The sequence below is a fragment of the Ursus arctos genome, unplaced genomic scaffold (genome assembly GCF_023065955.2).
Source record: "Ursus arctos isolate Adak ecotype North America unplaced genomic scaffold, UrsArc2.0 scaffold_9, whole genome shotgun sequence".
Taxonomy (NCBI): domain Eukaryota; kingdom Metazoa; phylum Chordata; class Mammalia; order Carnivora; family Ursidae; genus Ursus; species Ursus arctos.
Genome location: NW_026623111.1, coordinates 81363537 through 81385900, shown reverse-complemented (window position 1 = coordinate 81385900; position 22364 = coordinate 81363537). Strand labels below are relative to the sequence as shown.

General features: G+C 36.9%; 1 protein-coding gene across 1 annotated transcript; it reads right to left on the bottom strand.

The window, feature by feature from the left end:
* Positions 1–2713: 2713 nt before the first annotated feature.
* Positions 2714–21411, bottom strand: CISD2 (CDGSH iron sulfur domain 2). The gene is made up of 3 exons (XM_026509637.4): positions 16987–21411; positions 5299–5513; positions 2714–3736 (listed from the first exon to the last, which is right to left on the bottom strand). The coding sequence occupies exons 1-3, from the start codon at positions 17087–17089 to the stop codon at positions 3647–3649; spliced, it is 408 nt and encodes a 135-aa protein (XP_026365422.1). The 5' UTR covers positions 17090–21411; the 3' UTR covers positions 2714–3646.
* Between the last annotated feature and the right edge of the window lie 953 nt (positions 21412–22364).

The window sequence follows — 22364 nt, the reverse complement described above, 5'->3', positions numbered from 1 at the left end:
TCACTTAGCATGATCTCCTCCAGTCCCGTCCATGTGGCTGCAAATGTTGGGTAATCGTTCTTTCTGATGGCTGAGTAATAAAGAATCAAATATTTAAACCAAAGGACAATTAGAGGGTGATGTCATCTCTGAGTAACAACATAAATATGCTTCCCTGAACAGATTTTCAATGTCCTTCAAGACCGTAACTAATATGACATAATACAATCGCTAATAATTAATATGGACTGTCTACTTCTTATATTAAAATAATTCTTGCTATAACATGACTCCACTAAACTGGATTTCTGCAGAACATAAAAGTATTCACTATCCGAACATGATAATAATAAAGCGAGCTTCCAGGAAAAGACGACCGTGACGAACTAAAACACAACTTCAGATGATGCGGCATAGCTAAAACAGAACAAAACAGAACAGTTATGGGAGCCCTCTGCCGTCCAGCCTCTGCTGCAAAGGGACGCCATGGCCAGCAATCCAGGCAGTCACGCAACTGCCGCTGAGTGGTTTTCAAACAAGCATATTTTATCCTCCCAAAGGTGGAGGTCCTCTAACATGATTTGTGTGGCTTACATCACTGTTCCTTTAGTTTTCCTCATACTTTAAAAAATTAAATTATGTATGAATTACTGTCATTAAACTTGAAAAATGTTTCAATTAAATAGAAGAACTTCTTATAACCCTCCAAATATTTAAGAATGAGTCAAGATATTTTCTGCGTAAATTTCCCACCTGGATATACCACTTTAAGTGCTAAACTTATCACTATTTGCAGTGGAAACTGGTATCACCAAACACAACACATAGCCTACCTTCTTAAATACTATATACTACCTAATGAAACATCACTTGGGTAATCTCATCACAGAGATGCTCAGGGACTGTGGTGTGCAGGCTCCTACGTTAAATTCTCAAGCTGTGACACTTTTAATGTTCAATTAAATTTATTGTTTGGTTCCCTCCCCTGCTATCAGCTGTTACATTTTATTGCTTACCTGCCACTGGCAAGACCCTGTCCATTCTTTTGACTTTTCTTTTTTTCTTTTCTTTCTTTTTTTTTTTTAGGAGCAGAAACCAGATAACCAAATTTATCAGAATTAGTTGTGAAGTAAAAATAAGAAGACTCTGAAGATGGGGACCTGAGGCACTCAATTCTTAGATGTTTCTGGTACTTAGTTAATAAAACATCCACCATAATTTAAGAACCCTATTGAACAGCAGAGTTTTAAAACACTCTTTGCAGGAGGGTCTGACAGCATGTTTCCATTGGAAAACTATAGGAATCACAATAAGGAAGGTAGAACTCTATGATCAGCAACTGGCTTAAGTAGCTTCCCATAAACTTATTAACAAATTAGGTTACAAAATACAAAAGCAATTCAATGAATCATCATATGAGGCATTGAACTCAAAGCTGAAATGTAAGGTGTTTTCATAATACAACTTGCTTAATTACCCATACGAATGAGTCATTAATACCTCAAGCCTGCTCAACAGTTTTGGATAGCTGATATTTATGCAATGGTGGTGCTCATTTGCTGAGTAAGGCAAGGAGCACTTCCCTGGGTAAGGAGAAGCAGGCCTCAAAACAATCACATGACAGTGATAGAGTTGTTTCTTAAAGGTTCCAGAAACCCAAGATATGTATTTCAAGAGCTATTATCTTCTGTTGTAACAATTCAGAAGCAGTTATTAGATACCCATTTTTTAAAGCAGGCATGGTAGAATTCTGTCAATTTACAAGAGGAAGTGACAGCAACTGGTAATAATGCTTACGTAAAGGGAGTCATTAAAATAACAGCTTGCTACCAGCCCCAGGCTTCTGAAAAATCTGCACAGGTAGGAAAATATTTGGACACAGCTCTTTAACATATTTTAAAAATTGAAAATGTGGGGAACAAAAACGATTCTGAGAGTATAGCCCTTATACTTTTGGGGTATTGAAGTTATCTTTTATGAGATAATTAGTTTTCAATTCTTTATATGTTTAGTTGACAAAATTTAAAGTTGATAATTTCATTTTAGTCTCCATATTTTTAGGAAATTTTACCTTCTCTTGTGAAATTTAAATATGGGAACCACTAGAATATATATGTTGTTGTGCTGCAGTAAATAATTTTAAAGAAAAGCATTTCATGACCACAGACCATGGATATTCAAACTTTTGGTAAGGAAGATCTTCCCCAAAGTCTTGTGATCAACAATGGAAAAATAATTGCTTCATCCGACTGTGAAGCCTCTTAAGAGCATTGAAGGGAAGGTTGTAAGAAAGAACACCCAGAGCCGTAGTGACAGTGGTGGTAATATTTCTCCCTCTTCGCACGTGAGGAAAGATTAACTAGTTTGTACATACAACTTGTAAAACTTCTCAAAATCGCAACTACATTTCTAACTCTAACTTTAAAATTCCTGCTGTTGGTCACAAGAGTCAAGATCAAAGATCACACAATAGAACCTATTGACATTACATGTAATAAATTACAAATGTAGGTACTGGACTTAGTGCAGGGTCTCGTACGTACACTTGCTATTAGCTTCAATTATTATTGGGAGAATTAAATATGTCTGCCTCCCGTACCTTCTTTTCATATAAAAAAGACACAGTAAACTGACAGGATTGTACCTTTAACAGACAGACTTAAGGATAGCTATTAATATAAGAACAATAATATACAATAAAACTAAATAGACTTGGGCTAAAAATTTACAAAAGTTTTAAAGATTCTCCAGTAAGTTTATTTTGCAACATTTTTGTATTTTATGTTTTATTGGCTTACACTGTTATAAAGAGAAAAATGTATACAATTTTGAACACTGATTTATCATTTTAATATGAATTCAGATATATTTTATGTTTATTTCTAATTAGCCTTCAAATTGCAGCAGCTCTGGAGTTTAGTATAAGTACCCTTGCCACCCCATCCCACCCTGTCACTGAGTCACAGTTCAAAGATTCTTTTATAAAACACACACATAAACAAACACAAACAAGCCTTTTGTAAAGTAAATGAATTTTTTATAATGTAAATAACTGTTCCTTTTTGGAACTTTCTATATCCAGTTCATGTCTTTTCTGAAATTGGGACAGTCACACTTACTAGACACAGTCTTTATAAAGCAAAGCATTTATCTCTTTAAAAACTCCAGTAATTCTTGAGAGCAATATTTTTCTTACTGATCTGAAAAGAACGAAGTGCGGAAGGCCAAGAGGAAAAATCACTTCAAACGATCAAAACAGAAGGGGACTGAAAAAGAATATATTTAATATTGTATGCAGGGAAAAAACTTTAAGTGTAGATTCAATAGAAAATATTGATATTCAAAGGAAGAGCTTTGGACCCACTGCCAAAAACAGAATTTTATCAGTCAGTTAAAACCAAGAGTGTTGGTTTTACTTAGGAAGATACACTAAGTCTTTGAAGTAAGAAGGAAAGGGTTGTACAATTTAATTTCTATACAAATGATTGTTTGAATATCCAAAGTATCAAATATAAACAATAGTGTAGCAAGAAAATAAATTGGCAGAAATACTCAACCAGTAGCAATAATTAAGACCACCATAAAGATCTTCTATACACAAAGAATGAAAAAATATTGTTATAAGATTTTACAGCACACAACTAAATTCAATCCTAATTCATTACTATTATACTTCTTTCTTCTTCAGTATTAGTGGACCCACATTATCTCCTGTCAATTCATTGTGTTTATTATGTGAACCATCACAGGCAGGAAACTAGAAAGGAAAAAGAATTACAAATGTTACTTTAAAAATGATTTAATAAGTAGGAATATTTGTGAAATACTCTTATAAAGTATATAACTGTGAAAAAAAATCATCAGCTTTCCTGAGTAATGTGTATTCTACATCTAACCAAACTACTTTCCACTATCACAGCAAATCTAACAATTTTAAATAATATTTTACTTGATATAGATTTTTAAATAAAAAGCTTTGAATTATTCCAAGAGTCAATCAAACACGTTTAAAGAGGGATCAGAATAAGCTCTTGTTCTCTGTGGAACTCCAAATTAGAGCTCACCTCTTCATTTATTTAAATTTGAAAAGAATGTACAGTTGACCCTTGAACAACACAGGTGTGAACTGTGTGGCTCCCCTTAACCATGGATTTTTTTTTCAATATACACAGTACAGTACTGTAAATGAATTTTTTCTTCCTTATGGTTTTCTAACATTTTTTCTCTAGCTTGCTTCATTGTAAGATTAAAGTACTAATACATCTAACATACAAAGTATGTGTTAACTGACTGTTTATGTCATCAGTAGGGTTTCTAGTCAACAGTAGGCTATTAAGTTTTGGGGGAGTCAAAAATTATACCCAGATTTGACTCTGCAGGGGGTGGTTGCCCCAACCTCCATGTTGTTCAAGGGTCAATTGCAATTTAAATTCAAAATACATTATTTCATGTTTTCTAATTATAAAACTCATACACACTATAAAATTTTTGAAAAAAATTTAAAAATGCATCTTAAAAAATTCACTAAGTTACAATACCAAGATTTTGATATACTTTTTCCTCTGCATTTACTACGTGTATTCCTTTTTTAGAAAACAAAACTGGGATCATACTGTACTATGCTTTTCCTATTAATTACATCACGCTCTCATGTCATTAAAATAGTCTTTAAAAACATGATTTGTAATAGCTTCCTAATATCCCATAATTTGTATTATACCATACTTTAATCATTCCCATTATCAGATACCTAGATTATTTCCAAAACCTTGCTATTACAAAAAATGTTGCGATGAACACTACTGTACTTAAAACTTCAAATAACCTATGATCATAGACTAGAAGAAAACAAATCTCACCAGCTACTTATAATACTTATCACTCCATACTCATTATTTCCACATCAAAAGTCATCCTTAATTATAGGTGCCATTTATTAGCTCATCTCTATATAAGGTACTGTACATACAGCATCTCACTAAGTCCTAAAAAATGTCTATGATGTTGACATATTATCAGGAAAAAAAAATCGTGAACATCAGAGACTAAAGATTAAGTAACCTGCCCAACCAAAGTCAAACTATCAGTGGCAGACATCAGCTTTGAAGCATCAGATTTCTATCCTTCCTTGAGGCCATCACTTTTCTAATGTAAGGCAATATCCATCATAAAACGCAAACTTTAATTTAGGAATATAGATGCTCAGTACTGAGCCCTGTGGAAAAATCGTTCATCTCCCAGAACCTCGAAACTGATGATTTCAGAAGCAGAGCAACTTGAACTGCACGGTTTTGGAGTATGTGTGAGCGCACGTCTTACCGTCTTAGAACGCCAACACCTACAGTAAGCTGCTTTAGTGAGACACAGATCTTCAATGTTTATTTCATTCACCACTTTGGGATTCTCCTTTTGTATTTTAAGATTAATCAAGCTATCCTTCTGTTGTTTTTTCTTCGGGAGGAATGGACGAATTGCAAGGTAGCCAAGGAGAGCAAGTACACCGAGGAAAGGCAGTAACCGAAGCCATTCTGAAACTGAACATGCACAGATTTAACAGCGTGCGGCCCTCTCGTTAACAGAGCTCCAACAGCGCGGGCGTCCGTGAGCTTACCCTTTACCTGTCCTTTACTTCTCATGTGCATCTCCAAACGAACTTATCTCTAACACTACATATAAATAGCAGAATCAAGCCACCTCTACCTGAGACCACCTTGTTTTATCTGTAAAAGTGGAACACAAAACTTTGAAAAATAGATCCTGTGTCAAATATCCTATTTCATTATCCTCACACTAAGTATATTTGCGTTTATCTTTGGTTGTTTTTCAGGAGTAATGATCACCATAATTACAAACAAAAGTGATATATTTTATAGGTTTAGAAAACATTTCCTCCATGTCTAAAATCATACAACAGAATACCCAAAAATGAATATTTTACTCTTGATTTAGGATTTCAGACAGAACATGTCTTCAATGCTTACATTTTTGGGAAGACATAGTGATTACTTAAGAAATGTTGTCTAAAAACTACTATTTTAAAGAACTAAAATTATCATACACTGAATGTTCTCATTATTAGATACATCTTATTCCCTAAGTGTTCATTAAATGCCTTCGGGACTACAAAGTACTGTCTTGGGGGGGTTTAGGGAATATAAGTGAATAAATAAAATGGTCACTATGTCTATGAAGACAAACACATAAGGAAACCAAGATAAACATTTCAGCATGCGTTCATCAAATGTTGCTTAGTGCCAAGCCTCTGCAGAGAATCCTTTCTGTTCTTAAAATGTTATCCTTTGACAATCTTCACTGAGTGCTCACCTGGTATCTTGTTAAGCACTATGTAGAAATAACTTAGTCAAGAAAAAGAGAAAAACTAAAGATTATGTGCCAAGGCATGCTAATGAATGTTAACAGACTATTCTAAGAGTACAAATATATTATCTTATTTAGCTCTGTTAAGCTGTGTTAAACAGCTGTATTTGGTAGGTATCATTATTATTCCCATTTTTCAGGTGGGTAAACTACAGTTTAATAAGGTTTAGCACGGGACAATAAATCCAAAACCTGTTGTCAGTCACCATGAATCAAATCCAATACATTTAAATTTTATCTGTTCTTCTTTTGGTAAAACTACTCCCAGACATAATTGTTCTTACTATTCAAGTATTAAAAGAAAAGACTGGCTTAATACAAATTCTTCCAAAATGAAACTACTTTTGATACAACACCATGCCAAAGGTTTGTTATGAGCTCTAAGTGAGACGACCTATTTATACATTTTATGTATAGAAGCTGTAACAGTGCCTAGCACAGGGAAGATATGTAATAAAATAACTTTTATTAATAGATTATGGAGACTGGTAGCAACTCCTTTGAAAAAATATTGCGAACTCAACTTGCTGAAGTAACATTTCTATAGCTAACAGTATATAGGTGAAATCTTCGGGGATATAATCTTTTAGTCGCCAGAATGAAGCTCTGTAAGGAAAAGAACCTTGCTTGTTATGTTGGCTGTTCTACTCTCATAACCAAAGTGGAGACACCCCATATAGATTCTCTGAATGAATTAAAGTTCTGGAAATGAAAAGAACTGTTTCTGGGGAGAAGGGGTCCATCTATAGATCAGTTGTTGTTGAAGAGGGTAGCCACTAGCCACACTGCTTTGATTTGTACCTGGGATTTTATTTTAACCAGGTATGGTAAGATGACAGACAAGGAGACAATTGCCTTGAAAGAAAAGTTTATTGTTTGTAATTCCCAAGAGGGGGTACGCCGCGCCACACAGGGCCACATATGGAAGTACCAGGTTTGGTCAGGAGGAAGCCAAAAGGAAAGCACCGGCACAAATCTTTACTGTGGTTTCCTGGAAAAGGTGGAGGAATAATTTCTGTGGGCTCTGGGCTACTGGGGTAGTCAGTCCCTAGTTGTCTAGTACTTAGCCCTGGGTGATTAGCGCAGGAGAAATACTGGCGTTGTCTGTGAGAGTGAGATAAAGGAGATAAAGGTGGTTTGCATATGAAAAGTGTGGTCACAGGCAGGTGGTTACTCTCTAGGAATTAGCTACTCCTGGGAAGGTGTAGGTTCTTCTTGGCCCCCAAGATGTCAAAGCGTCATAAATATAGAAAATAAAAAACATGATTAATACACACATACAGCTATTAACTTTAAATTTAAATTAAGTAAAATTCAAAATTCAGTTTCTAAGACAAACTAGTTCTGTATCACCAGATCAACCATGACATGGTACTAGCGGCTACTATAGCTGACAGCCCAGAGAACATTTCCATCATGTTTTTCGGATGGCACTGCTAGAGATCATTGATTTAATAAAGTAAAAGCTCTACAGCTTGGCATGGCTGCTTTGACAGCTTCAGCTCCCATCTCTCACATACTTGAAGCCACCCAAACCTATTACCTAGTAGCTGCCCTCCTGTGTTCTTTGCATAAGGAACTCCTTCTGTCTTTCTACTTCTAGTCTACTGGACAAATTTGTGTAGACCCCTTAAGATTAGGGTCAAATACCACCTTCTCCAAAAGTCTTCCTTGATTTCACAAAGCAAAATCAATCACTTCCTCCTGTACTTCCAAGCCCTTTTTCTTCATGTTTCTTTTATCACACCACTGTCATCTGCTTATAAAGCTGACTCATATGTCCCTACCACTCTCCCTGGCACAAAGTAGATACCTCACAGGTGTCTTATGAATGACTTAAATGATTGAATGCAGAGCATAAATGTCAGTCCCCTTCTCACTCACCACATAGTACTGTAATTATTTATTTACACTTATCTTCTAGGTCTTGAAAATGAATGTCTGACATTACTATCGACCCCAACACCCAGGAAAATATGCTGAAGTAGTAGCTATTCAGTAAATGTCTATTAAATGTAGAGTAACTTTAGGTATTATTCTGTATATTGCAAAATTAAAAAGTCATGCGAGGTTAAATCAAAGTCAAAAAGTAAATAAATAGGAATTTAAAGATGAAAACCTTGACTTAGATTCCTAAGTTTAGCATTTCCTGTCCTAGTCCACAAATGTCAGAGAATAAAAGGCATCAATACTTTTAAAAATCTACTTCAAAATATGTTGTTCTCTTAACTCCTCAGTAAAACATTACTCTGTGGTAATATGGTAATAAAAAGTACTATTATCTCCTACAACAAAGTAATAATTAATACAACAGTCTGAGTGCAATCTACTTTTTGAAGTAAGTTTTTGAAGTTTTGATAAACTTCAATTTAACTATAGAAAAGTTTTATAAAGAAAAATAATACAGCCTATGCAGCTTAATTAAATCAATTTAAATATATTTATTAAGGTTGATTTTTTAGCAAATATGAAATACAGAAAAATCAAACAAGAAATTAAAAAAAATTTAACAATAGCTATTTCCTATGAACCTGCTTGATATATGTTGAGCTACTGCAGATATTTTAGATATTCTGAGGGGAAAACTATTACCTCCTAATTGTTGAGTATAATGTATATTTTGTACATTTTATTTTTTATTTTTATTGTTCAGGATTATCAAAAAAAGCATTTATTTTACAAAATTTAGAAAAGTATAAAAAATAACTTTTAATCCTATTGGTCAAGAGTTGATAACATTTCACAATTTTTTTGCTCTGTAAATATATGTTTTAAATACTTAAAAACTAAAACTGAGACCATGTTGTATATACAGTCCATATTTACTTTTTTCACTTTATATCAGGAAAATTTCCCAATTTCTTAGCATCATTTGGAAACATGCATTTTAATGGCTACATCCATCATCGTCTCCCCCAATCAGAATGTAAGATCTACAAAAGCACACACCTTATTTGTCTAGGTCACCACTGTATCCTCAGTGCCTAAATAATGCTTGTTTCAATTTATTTGATTTTATATTGAGTCATAATTTATAGTGTAGCCTGTTGAGCTTTAAGTGTTAAATTTGATGGATTTTTACAACTATATAGACCTATAAACACCACCTAAAGCAAAATACAGGTTATTTCCATCACTTTAAAAAGTCTGCTCTTGTACAATCCTCTCTTTCTGAGTTCTCTCACCAATTTAAGTACTTACTAGATATTACTGGATTAAGAAATCTGATCTCTTTGCTATTCTTAAATAATTCCTTTTTAGTTTTTTACTATATAATAAAGTACCCATGACTTGGAGACAATGTGCTAATACAAGGGTAGCAGCTTTCTTATTTGTCTCTATGTATCCAGTGCTCAGTACGGTGCCTGGCACAAGAGCAGGATTTCAATACATAACGAATTCAGTTTATCTGTTGTATAAATCCAGATTTTCATATACTCGGAATCAGGTTTCTTTTGTCTATAAAACGGAACAACATCATTCATTCATTTGTTCAATAATGCAAGTACGCACCACATCCCAAATATTGCATTAGGTGCTGGGGATCCAGGCTGATGAAAAAGGTCCCTGCTCTCATAGGGTACACATTTTAGAGGGGGAGATAACCACAAACAAACAAATAAGTAAGCAAGACAATTTTAGACTATAATAAGAGCTATGAAGGAAACAAACAGGATGATATAAGAAAGAAAGAGACTATCCTACAGGCAAAGCAGTAGGCTGACTTCAACTTTAGGTAAGGGAGACAGGAAGGGAAAAAAGGTCTTCAAGCGAAGACCTAAAGGAAAAGCTGGGGGCTCAAAAACAAGTAAAAAACTTTCAAGGCACAAGGAAGAGTACATGTAAAGAAACTTCCAACTTCAAAGAACCGTTGGGAGGAATGAATGAATGAAGTTGGAAATCCCTCTGTAAAAACTACCAGGCACTATGCAAAAGAAAGCTACTAATGCACTCTGTCCTAAAACTATAGTTACGGAAATATCGGTCTCCTCACTCACTCCTACCCTCTAACATAAGCCAAGACTTCAATGACTTTTAACTGAATTGAGTCTGTACTCCATTAAACTGGTATTTAAGGTAACTCCCATTAGGTATGCACTTGTTTGCCTTTGTTCAAGGTTTATGAATAGTAACAGTTTAAGTTAAAAGATAAAATTCTATTTAAGATATTTAAGAAAAAAACATTAAGCACCCTCAAGAAATATAAAACCTCACAGACAGATTAAGTGATATGACAGGTGAAGATACAAAAATTACAAGACACAATCCCTACCCCAAAGAAGCTTTTCATCTAGTATGGGATACAGACCTACAAAAAGGATTACAGTGCTATATAGTATGTGCAATTATAAATAAGCAATACAGAAGACATGATTAACTCTGCAGGGATGAGCAGACTTTACAGAGAGGATCTGGCACCTAACCAGGTTTCTGAAAGATGAGTAAGAGTATAGGAGTCCACAGGCTTAGAGGAGGAGGGGCTACATTTCACACAGAAGAAAGAGCAGAGGCAAAGGCACAGAGATATGAGGTGCATGAAAAGTAAGTGCCAAAATACTGCTGGAAGATGATGAAATAGGAGGGGGACTATACAGGTGATGAGGTGCCAGATCATAAAAATCAAAAGGAGGGGAGCGTGGGTGGCTCAGTCGGTTAAGCGTCTTCCTTCGGCTTAGGTCATGATCCCAGGTCCTGGGATCAAGCCTCATGTCAGGCTCCCTGCCCTACGGGGAGCCTGCTTCTCCCTTTCCATCTCCCTCTGACTGCACCTCCCCCTGCTTGTGCTTTCTCTCTCATTCTGTGTCAAATGAATAAATAAAATCTTAAAAAAAAAAAAAAATCAACAGGCAGGTAATAATCTACTCTGTACATAAAAGGGAACATTGATATATCTGAATATTAATGTAAATGGAAAGCTATTCATTTATGAAATCAGATGGAATAATGGTATCAGACGGTAAATGGACTGGTAGAGAGACAGAGTTAAGAGCAGAGAGGGCGGGTAGTGTGAGGACAAGACAATCTGTTAGAAATCTACTGAAATAATCCTGAAAAAAAATCATGCAAACTTAAATTAAGGCAGTGGCCATTAAAGTGGACAAATGGATCCCCTAAAACTGCCTGATCATTGTATGCGTGCACACATTTTTTGAGGAGATAGTCCAATGCTTTCATTGGGAACATAGAATATGTCTGTGATCAATCTTCACTTGCCTTGAAACTTAACAACCACTAACTCAGGAAGTAAAATCAGTAGGATCGGGTGAGTGATCAAATATGGAGGAAGAGAGGCTCCTTCATGATTCCCAGACTTCTGGTTTCACTACCTGGATGGATGGAGATACTAGTCTCTAATTTAAAAACAAAACAAAACAGAACAGAACATAAAAAGAGCAATTTTAAGCAGGAAAAGACCAGTGTAGCATTGCAAAAGAAAGGGGAAAACACAAGGTGTTAACAACCTTAAAGAATATAAGGGGGAGACTAAAGGTCAATAGTTAGCAGCAAAACATTAGGGATTTGACAGTGAAACAGTCCAGTGTGGAAATTGCTCTGCAGAGCCTAAAAGATGCCAACTCTCTCCGTCCCCTCATCCCAGAAAGACAAGGAAAGATAAAGACAGCACTGAGATAGCTACAGGCAGGGGAAGTGACCTCCTCGGGAGAGCTCTGTTTCATTTAGGGCAAGACCGTGCGTCTATGAAAAACAATGAAGTAGACAAGCCAGGAGTAGAAGATAACAGTGTGACAGATCAAGGGCTGGAGAGGGTGGGGTGTAGGTATTTTTGGCTATAATTAAGTCAAGTACATGGAACTGGCTGACCTCAACATTCAATCCACTAAAAAGGTCCTCAGGCAACATTTTGCTTTTACTCATTTGAATGTAAAAGGCTTAAACTTCCTTAAATTTTTCCCTTTATTTCAAATTTTTCACTTCAGGAAGACCTTCTTCCTCCACCAGTGAAGTTTTCCTGTTTCCAGTTTTTTTTAAACACCTGTTCCTAAGTTAAAAAAAAAAAAAATCGGATCACACTAGTACTAAAATACCAAGCAGGGCTCTAAATGCGTATTGTAATATTCTACTTCCCACTACTAAGATAAACAACAGACTAAGAAGGTAGAGTGAAAGAACCAGTACCATTAGAGAAACAAAATCTACACAGAAAAGAACATTTCAAAGCAACCTGAGTAACAAGCAATTTTAACAAATTTTTTTGAAAGTTTAGACACTGTTAAAAGAAAGTATCTCCTCAGAGAAACAGAATTCGGTTTAAGACAGGGCAGATTCAAACTTTTATAAAGACAGGCTACCTATCACTCCTGATCAAAATATATAAACCAATACTACAATAAAAGCATCTGTAAAAGCACACATAGACACATGGATTTCAATGAGGAATTACATTCTAAGAAATTAGGACAGACTTTTGCCTTCTCAAAAGGTGGCATTTACTGATACTATTAAAATAGTGTTTGGAACATGGTTGCTGATAATTTAATAACGTATTTTCTTGTCAGGTAAGACAAAGAAATGATTTCTATTTCTGAATTGTAAAAAGAGGAAAGTAAAATATTTTCAAGGGATAGTTTTACTATTACCACTTAAAATCTAATACAGACTGTTCAGGACCAAAGGCCAATAAAATGAAATTAATGATCACTTTGAAAACCTTTTTTCCATTCATTATTATGAATGGAACAGTGTTTTGGTGTCTAGAACATTTCCTGGACGAACTACTCAATAAATACCTGATGACTTGAGAAATTTTGTACTGCAAAGTAGTTAGATGGCAGAAAATGTTTTAATGAGACTGAAATTGTTCTCCACAAAGGCTAGTGTAATCTTTAATTCTTTAATTACACTGACTTAAATATAGTTGGTCTAACTAGGAGGAGGAAAAAACTTTTATAACTTATAGGAACTATGTAACTATTTTCCCAAATTCTCAAAAACCGTCTAAGAGAAAATTCTTTGATCTTTCAGAAATTATCTCTATTATTTACATATCAATAAATGCAACTTTCTAGTTTGAACTTAGTAATTTCTTACATATTCCTACTGAGAAAACTCACCTTTAGTTCCATGTCCTTAAAAAAAAATTGTGGTACATTTTACACACAATAAAATAAACAGATCTTAAGTGTTTAGCTCTGAGCTGTGACAATTAAAAATACCCTGGTAGCCTCCACTGAAAATGTAAAAACATGCAAAATACCGCATCACCCAAGAAAGGATTGTCCTGTCCCTTTCTAGTCTATCCTCGCACCACTGATATCTACAACCAAAGCTCTTTCACTCAACATAAAGTTTTTGAGATCCATCCAGTGGATCAGTAATTCATTCCCTTTTATTGCTAACCAATATTTCACTCTGAATATACTATAATTTGCTTATCCCCTCTCGTGTTGGTAGATATTTTGGTTGCTTCCAGTTTGGGGCTATTATAAATAAGGCTGCTATAAACATGCCTGTAGAAGTCTTCTTATGGATATAGGTTTTCAACACTTTTCCACTTCTAAATTAATTCTTCATTCAAAATTGGCCCTTTCTGGATACACAGAGCTAATGCCTTTAAAGCTGTGAGCTCTGACATGTTTGTGTTACTCCGAAAAAAATACCGACTTTCTTGGGATTCACTGCTTTATCTTTAGGAACAAAACCGTTATGTTTCAAAGAAGCAAAAAGGGTCAAGGAGGGAAGAGCTACTATATTCAAAGTTTCACAGCAAGCTTTTAAGTTGAGAAGTAAACTGTTTCTGACTTTTGAATTGGAAGATTTTGTTGTTCTATTTTAAAAGTTTATATAACAGGGAAAGCTTTTTTTAAAGGTCAGAGTATCAGAATAGACTATACTTCCAAAAGGCAGAATCATACAAATTTATCTTAAAAGACTCACTGTTACACATGTGACCTAAACAAAAACAGATATGTTGTTTCTGATAGATAAGGGCTGTCTGTAAATACTGTATGGTGATTAAGGATCTCCAAGTGTTTACTAAGAATGCAGAGTCATCATGAGAGAGCCAACTGCTTCAAAAAAACCCGCTAGACATAAATAGGGAAGAAAAAACAGGCAATAATAATGTAAGCTGTAACTCTGTTCTAATTTTCACAGATAGAAAATGAAAACACTTTTGGTCTCCTAGACATTTTAAACATTTGCTGAAAAGTGATCTTCCAGGTTGTTTCAACAAAAGCCTAAGTATAGATTCTAAAAATAGCTCAGTCAAGACAGATGAATGTAATTGGCTATTACAGTGTACTCTGAAGGAGACTGGTCAGCGGGAGCTCTCTTCCAAAGTACTCCAGAACAAATTCTTCAACTGCTAAGTTGTCATTGTCCAGTATGAAAGAGATCTCAGTTTTTTCATAAAGCAGTTATTACAAACATGTTTCCTAACAAATAAGCAACACAATGAGAACTATAGATACATTGTAATGGAACTTAAATACATGTTTTAAAAATATTTATCAGAGTTGTCACTATTTCTGAGAATCAGTCCTCACTTTAAATATTTAGCAGCTCTGAAGAGGAAGTTACTATATATTATTGATTTAAGGGAGAAAAGGTTTAAGCTGAGTTTCCTTAATGCCTTTAATAGGAATTAAATATTTGTTGACAGTGGAGATCTTTAAGAAAAGAAAAAAACATGCTTCTAAAATGTAGCTACTCAATCAAATTACATACTTTCTATCCATTCCAACTACACTCTATTTACAGAAAATTGAAACTAATATAAAACCACACACCACTGGAATGAACACACATAATTCATTTACACGAACTGGGGTGGGAGTAAGGGGCTTCTTTCTTTCCTGTTAAAAACTTGGCAGTTAATTTGGGCAAATTATTAATAAAAGTTGGCAACTGGGAAATAATGTCACAAAACAATCATATTCTTCTGACCTGGTATTGCCATTCTGGTGAATACATTTAAGGGTACAATTCAAAGGAGAAAAAAAAAACCCTAATAATTGGTCTAGGGCTACTTACCAGAACATTATGAATAAAATATATATACGCACAAACATTCCAAATTTCCAACTGCAGGGGAATGGTTAGGCCTACTGTGATGTTAATCTAAAATAGGATTATACAGTTGTTAGAAAAAGATGAGGAATATATTAAAATATGTAAAGTACTAAAGTAAAAGCAATGATAAAGGGGAAAAAAAGTCAAAATTTTATATAACTGCAGAAAATCTATCAGAATAATAGGATCAAAAGACTTTGGTGTTTATAAATACATGACTTGAAACATTTTTTCATTTTGTTACTTTTACGCTGTTTAGATGTTTCTTTTAATGTTATTCAGTTACCATGCTTTCTATTCAATTACATGCCTCCTACCAAGCCATAATTCAAAGAATCTCTAGATTTGGAATGTCATCTAGTTAATCTGCCTACTACCTAACTCTGCCTTTTTTTTTTTTTTTAATACTATCCCTTTTCTAGGGATAGTAGTCTCTTAAAAAAACAAAAAGCAACCAAACAGAAGCCTTCTATGTGTTGGGGCTGAAACCCATCTACAAATAATTTTCACTAATTTGGTCCTAGTTCTATCTTTTCGTCTATACAGAATAAATCTCATTCTTCTTCCACCAGTAAGCCTTCCAAATGCTATGTTTCATGTCAGCTACCATAGAACTCCAGACTGCTCCAGGCTAAACAGCACTATTTATCTCAAAATTATCTTAATTCATGTTTCATTACCTGACATTCAGAATCTGAGTTCAAAGTTTGCCGAATCAATATGGTTCCCCACCCCCACCATCCTAATCAGTCTCAGTCTGGTTTACAAATACCCCACTTACACTCTTACACCCAAAACTCAACAAAATCTTCCAAGTGTCGACTGCATTATGGAAATTTTCGCCCTTTAGCTGTGAAATCCTGAATTGTGGGTTTTTGTTTTTTCGGTAAAGAAACGATCTTAAAAACAATGTTACATATATTCATTAAATTTCATTATGTAACATTTGGTCCATCTCACAAGCTTTTGAATACCTTCTGGCTAACTTACTTTCCTCAAGTTACCTTTACAACCTCCAGGCCCTTAGTAACGGAGTTGACCTCAAATACCCCCGGGGGAGTTCAAGTCTTCCCTATGGGAGTGAGGTTATTCTCCAACGTTGTTACCGAGTAAACTGCCGTATACGTATTGCGTGTACAGCTGTGTTTCTCCCCGCCCCCCCCTCCCCGCGCCACACACTCACACACGGTGGTTAAGCCCCGCTGAGTGCTGGGAAAGCCTGATTCACGGCGCCCTAGATAACGATGACTGATCTTACTTTAACATAAACAAGCACACTGCAGTGAGCAATGAGAGATGGAAGATACGGGCCCGCTACCCAATTTGCACTTTCTCTGCAAAAACCTGGTCTCCTATCACGAAAGGACGCAGAAGAGCCACGAGGACAAGGACGAGCGCCGGCATCACTCGCGCTCCAGAGCGGCTGCGCCGGTCCGCGCCCCCGCCCTCTGCGCACACGGTCACGGGGTAAGGCGCCACTCGCCAAGCCCCGCCCCGCTCCGCCCCTTGGCCCCGGGAGGTTTCGACCACCCCCCCCCCCCCACTCCCACCTGGGGAAACTTGCAAAGACGGGGACTGGCTGAAGGCGGGGATTACCTGTGAGCCGGGCGAACCCGGCGATGCTCTCGGGGACTGGGAGCCGCTTCAGATACGCCGGGAGCTGCACCTTCACGATGCGGGCCACGCTCTCCAGCACCATCCTCACCGGCACCGTCCGCTCCCTCCAGTCCGCGCCGCTCTCCGGCCGAGCTGTCGCGCCTGCGCCGAGAGCGGAAGCGGCCCGCGGGCGTCGCGGCCTGGGTCCCGCGGCGGGCAGCAGAGGGCGGTGCCGGGGGCCCTCGGCGGAGAGGTTGACCCGCTGGGCGCCGATTGGCAGCGGGCGAGTGACGTGCGCGCCCCGCGGACGCCGAGGGGATGCGCGCGGCCGCGAGGTGCGGAGCGGCGGGAGTGCGGGAGTGAGCGAGGGCCTCGGCGGGGTCTCGGTGCCGAAGGGGGCTGCTGTCCCGTTGGGCCGTTTGCGTCTGTAGACGCCGGAGGCCACGAGACGGGGTGCTGCGCCTGATGAGATAAAGCACGCGAGAGTGCTCTGTAACCGGAGCGCGCCTTTCCAAGTGAGTCTCTCCGGGCGTCGCCGTTTCCTTCGGCCTCTCGTCCGGGCCCTTCTGCGCGGAATCGCCGGGTGCCCTGGCCTTAGGACCGCATACTCCCCGAGAGCACCCTCCTTGGCTGCCCCGCGGCGCCTGACTCCGTTCCCTCACCCCTACAAGCCAGGTGTTAAAACAGTTAAAATACCCGAACGACGAACTGCTGAAAGCTAGCAGTTCGGTGCAACCCCGAGGGGTTTTGCTCCTTAGACGGGACCCGTGGTAGTCCTTCTTTAGATACTTTCAGTTCTTTCTGCAGATCTTTTTTTTTTTCAGCTAACCAAAACTAGGAAAGTGGTAAAAGAATATAAACCTTTCAAGTGACTTTTATGTTGCAGGATTTCTGCTACAAGCTAAAGTATCCGTGAATATCTTTAAATTTAATTATGTGTATTAGTATCTTTTTAAAAATTGAAGGAGACAGCCTTACTTCCATACCGCGCTTTCCTTGACGTTTCCATGACTTTGCTTCCTATTTTTACTGAAGTGAAACATCCGAAGTAACGCACTTGCTGATTTCATGTTGTGTATGTGGTGTGCTGTCTCAGTACGGGCGCCTCCTTACCGTTCTGAGATCCACCTGACCAGTAATACACAATACCAACGAGCTGCTCATGGTGCAATCTTTCATTTTGTGTGACTTGATATAACTGCCAGTTGTAATAAATACGTTTTCCTCCTTATTTTTCCCCTGGTATTTTCATTTTAAAGTCAGAAAGGGAAAACATTTTTTTTAAAGTAACTTTTTGTTCTCTGGACTCTATATGTGATGGGTTTTCACTAAAAAAAAATAGTAATAACCGTCAGTAAGAGTTAGTTGAAGTCTAGATAAACCCATTTTTTAAAAATCATTTTACCCTGTTCAAAATAAAATTACAATGGGAATTCGAAGAAAATGTTTAGATACAGGTTCATGGACCAGAGCAATGTAGAAGGTTATATACAAAGTGATGATCAAAAGGTTGTTTACATTAGGATTTCTTTTCAGTTTCCTTTTGGGAGCTTACTTTTGGTTTGGTGAAAATAGGACCCTGAAGCTTGTTTATTATGAATATGATATTCTAAGATATCCTTGTCCTCTGGATTGTTCTTTTAGGGGTTATCTTTAATCTCTGTTGATCAGACGCGGAAGTACCCTTGGGGAGATGATTGACCTAGGGGTGGGTTGGGAGTGAAGCAAATCAGGGGAAGAAAGGCTTGGAGATAGTCCCTAAATACTTGTTTCTTAGTTAGAAAGGCTTTGTAGTCTTGACAAGGGCAAAATAAGCTGTGTTGAGTGAGATTCTTCAGGCTTCTAAGGTTTCTCTGTAAAGGAATTAAAAAATAAATACTTCAGTTAAGAGATACATCATAATAAAATGTTCAAGTGCCAGAGGTACAATTTGATGTGACCACTGCACAGGTAAATATAGATATATAGATATATAGATATATATATATCCAACACCCGGAGAGCTTCTTTGTGCCCTTTCCAGCCATGTCCCCCTGCCACCAACACCACCACTACTATTCGGTCTTGCTTTGCATGTTCTTGGACTTCATATAAAAGGAATTATACAGTATGTAGTTCTTTTTTTTTTTTTTTTTAAGATTTTATTTATTTATTTGACAGAGACAGCAAGAAAGGGACCACAAGCAGGGGGAGTGGGAGAGGGAGACACAGGCTTCATGCTGAGCAGGGAGCCCGATGTGCAGCTCCATCCCAGGACCCCGGGATCATTACCCCCAAGATCATGATCTGAGCGGAAGGCAGACTCTTAACGACTGAGCCACCCAGGCGTCCCAGTATGTAGTTCTTTTGTGAATGGCTTTCCTGAGCAGTTTATGTGGATAGCTGGTTTGCTATTTCCAAGTAGAAGAAATGTAGTGAGTGGAAGTCTTATCCACATATCTTTTCTTTTCTTTCTTAAAATTTAGAGAAGTTGCATTACACGAACTACATTAATGTATAAAATTTGTTAGTTCCTAACCCCATCAATAAAATCCTTACTGTGTATTATAGGGAATATTTTCTTAGATTTCTTTTACTTTAAAATTTAAATGTTTCATTCATATTTTTAAATTTGCATTTCATTTCCACAACCCTGCCTTCTTGGCAGTACATGAAACAGAGGGGCTGAAAATAATATTCTACACAGAAGTGATAGGCTTATCTAACCACTTTCTGTTGTGGTATCCAACAAAACATGGTTTTATTAGTGTTTATTTCTTATATTTAGACACCATCTTTAAAAGACATAAAGATATTTTATGGTTAGAAAAGGCCAAGGTGTGTGAATAAAGCTAAGGAATCATTATTTGGTGTTAAGAATTTGAATGAGGATCAGTAATCCTCTGCCTACTTTGTGTCCTAGCTCGACCCAAGTCTCTAATTTCTTTACAGGCTTCCTTCTATAAGCTCGTCTAGTCCCATGAATTCAAATGTGATCAATAAGTCCATGTAGCCCAGATCTCTATTTCCAGCCCAGATTTCTCTTGTACTGCAAATCCCAAATGCCTCCTGGACATCTCCGTGCATCTTTACCCATTTTGCTGATGCTTTGCTCATCTATTCCATTGATTTGTGTTTTCTGGAAAATAATACCTTGTTGGTTATTTTGGTTGCCTGTCTTCTTCCATTCTAAGCCTTTTCTTTTGACTTTGGTTTATGGTGTCTTTTCTTATACTGAAATGTAGTTTTAATGTCAGATTTTTTATCTTTTCAATTATATTTTGCACTCTGGAGATTTTGTTTAAGATATCCTTTCCTACCTCAAAATAACAAAGATTTTTATCTGTCTTTTTACTAAAAGTTTAAAATTCTTATTCATCATATTTAGGATTTTAATCAAGGTATTTTTGTGCATGAGGTATAGATCTAATTTTGTTTTATTTATATAGGTACAATTGTTCTAGAAGCATTTATTGAATAGTTTTAACTTCTTTTATGTCACTGATCTCAAATCAGATTTCCACACCTCTGTGGATAGTTTATTCTTTTCTGTCAGTTTGTTTGACTTCCGTGACATTACCACATTATTAAAATTGCTACAGCTTTATAGTGTTAATACCCAGAAGGATATTAACAACAATTAATATCTACATATTTTCTTCAAAATTATCTTGGAAATGCCAGTTATAGATAACTCTGTATGAATTTTAGAGTTATCTTGTTAAGATCTATTGAAAAAACTTAAGAGTTTTATTGAAAATTTGTTAGGGCCTCAGTTTCTCCTCTGTCATATGCTGACGTTAATGGTTGTTATGACTAGATATAATTAATTGTTTTCATGTGCTTAATGAATGGTTCCTATCATCAGTATCATCATCCTCATCAATGAATAAGCCTTTACTCTGGCTTTGAGATCTTAAATTCAGAAATACTACCTTTTTTTTTTTTTTTTAAATAAGGATTTTATTTTATTTATTTGACAGAGAGAGAGACAGCCAGTGAGAGAGGGAACACAAGCAGGGGGAGTGGGAGAGAAAGAAGCAGGCTCATAGCGGAAGAGCCTGATGTGGGGCTCGATCCCATAACGCCGGGATCACGCCCTGAGCCGAAGGCAGACGTTTAACGACTGAGGCACCCAGGCGCCCCCAGAAATACTACCTTCTGACTACAACCTTGTATATCTGTTCATACGTCTTCCATTCCCTTACTCCTACCAAACTTATTCTTTGACTTTATCAGGATATTTAGTGTTGAAACCATCTCTTTTTCTAGTCTGTCCATTCCTAGATTTATTTACTTTATTTATTTACTTTTTATTTACTTATTTACTTTTTTATTCCTTTAAATCTTCACTATTTTATATTACTTATTTATTAAGCCTTCTGATTGTCACTGCCAGGCTTCTTTTGAGCTTTGATGACCCTGCATTTTAGTTGACAGATAAGCTCTCCTCACCAGCATCTCTAAACGTGGCTGTAATTCTTCCTATAATTAGCGTCTGCCCTGCTCTCCAAGTCTTCTGCATCCTGTGTTCTAGAGCTCATACCTCCAAGACCATGCTTCATCAGTTATCTTCTCAAATTTTTTGCTCTCTACTGGCCCCACAAACTGGTGATCTCCAGGTTTTTAGATGTAACCAATAAGTTTTTTAATTGAGATAATCAGCATAGGTTTGCCAACTTTTTATTTCATCAAGAAAAGGTATTTAAAAGCAATATAACAACAAGAAACTACTACTACATGGTAGTATAACATCATAGTTAAGACCATAGACTTTGGAGATACACTGGTTAGACTTAAGAGAATTCTGCCTCTGCCAAAATAAACTATGTGACCTATAAAAATAGAGATAATACGTACCTCTTGAGGTTGTCTTGTTTATACTAATTCAGTGGATTAATACATACGAAGCAGCTAACCCTACCTGGCACATACACGTGCACAGTTGTGTTATCTTCTCTCATTGTCGTAATTACTTTTTTACCTCACTGTTAGCACATGTTGTTCCTGGTAGCCGCACTCGGTTTCTTACAGCGCTTGCTGTAGGGCTGCGTGGTCAGTGGGATGATAGTGCGGTGTGTCAGTGCTAATCACTTGGGGCTCTTGGGGACCTTGTTAAGGGGGCCCCATACAGATTTCTGGACTTGGTCTGTGTATCTCCTTCTTCCCTTGCTCCGCTCTACAAAGATAGCAAGTAGAGAGACGAAGAGTAGATTGTAAGAGTTTATAGCAAGAAAATAAAACCGGTTTCATATGATGCACACAGAGGTAAACATTTTGGACTTCTCAGCAGCAACTCTGGAAACAAAAGGATAATAGAGCAGTGCTTCAAAATTCTGAGGGAAAATGAATTCTAACATAGAATTCTACAGAAGCCAACCTATTAATCAGTTATGAGG

Bases quoted from the DNA above. Each gene is read 5' to 3' on its own strand.
- CISD2 (XM_026509637.4), bottom strand. From the start codon at position 17,089: ATGGTGCTGGAGAGCGTGGCCCGCATCGTGAAGGTGCAGCTCCCGGCG. The intron at 5,514-16,986 runs GTAATCCCCGCC...GTGCATGTTCAG, and splicing joins CGGGTTCGCCCGGCTCACAG to TTTCAGAATGGCTTCGGTTA. The intron at 3,737-5,298 runs GTAAGACGTGCG...TTTCCTTTCTAG, and splicing joins GGTGTTGGCGTTCTAAGACG to TTTCCTGCCTGTGATGGTTC.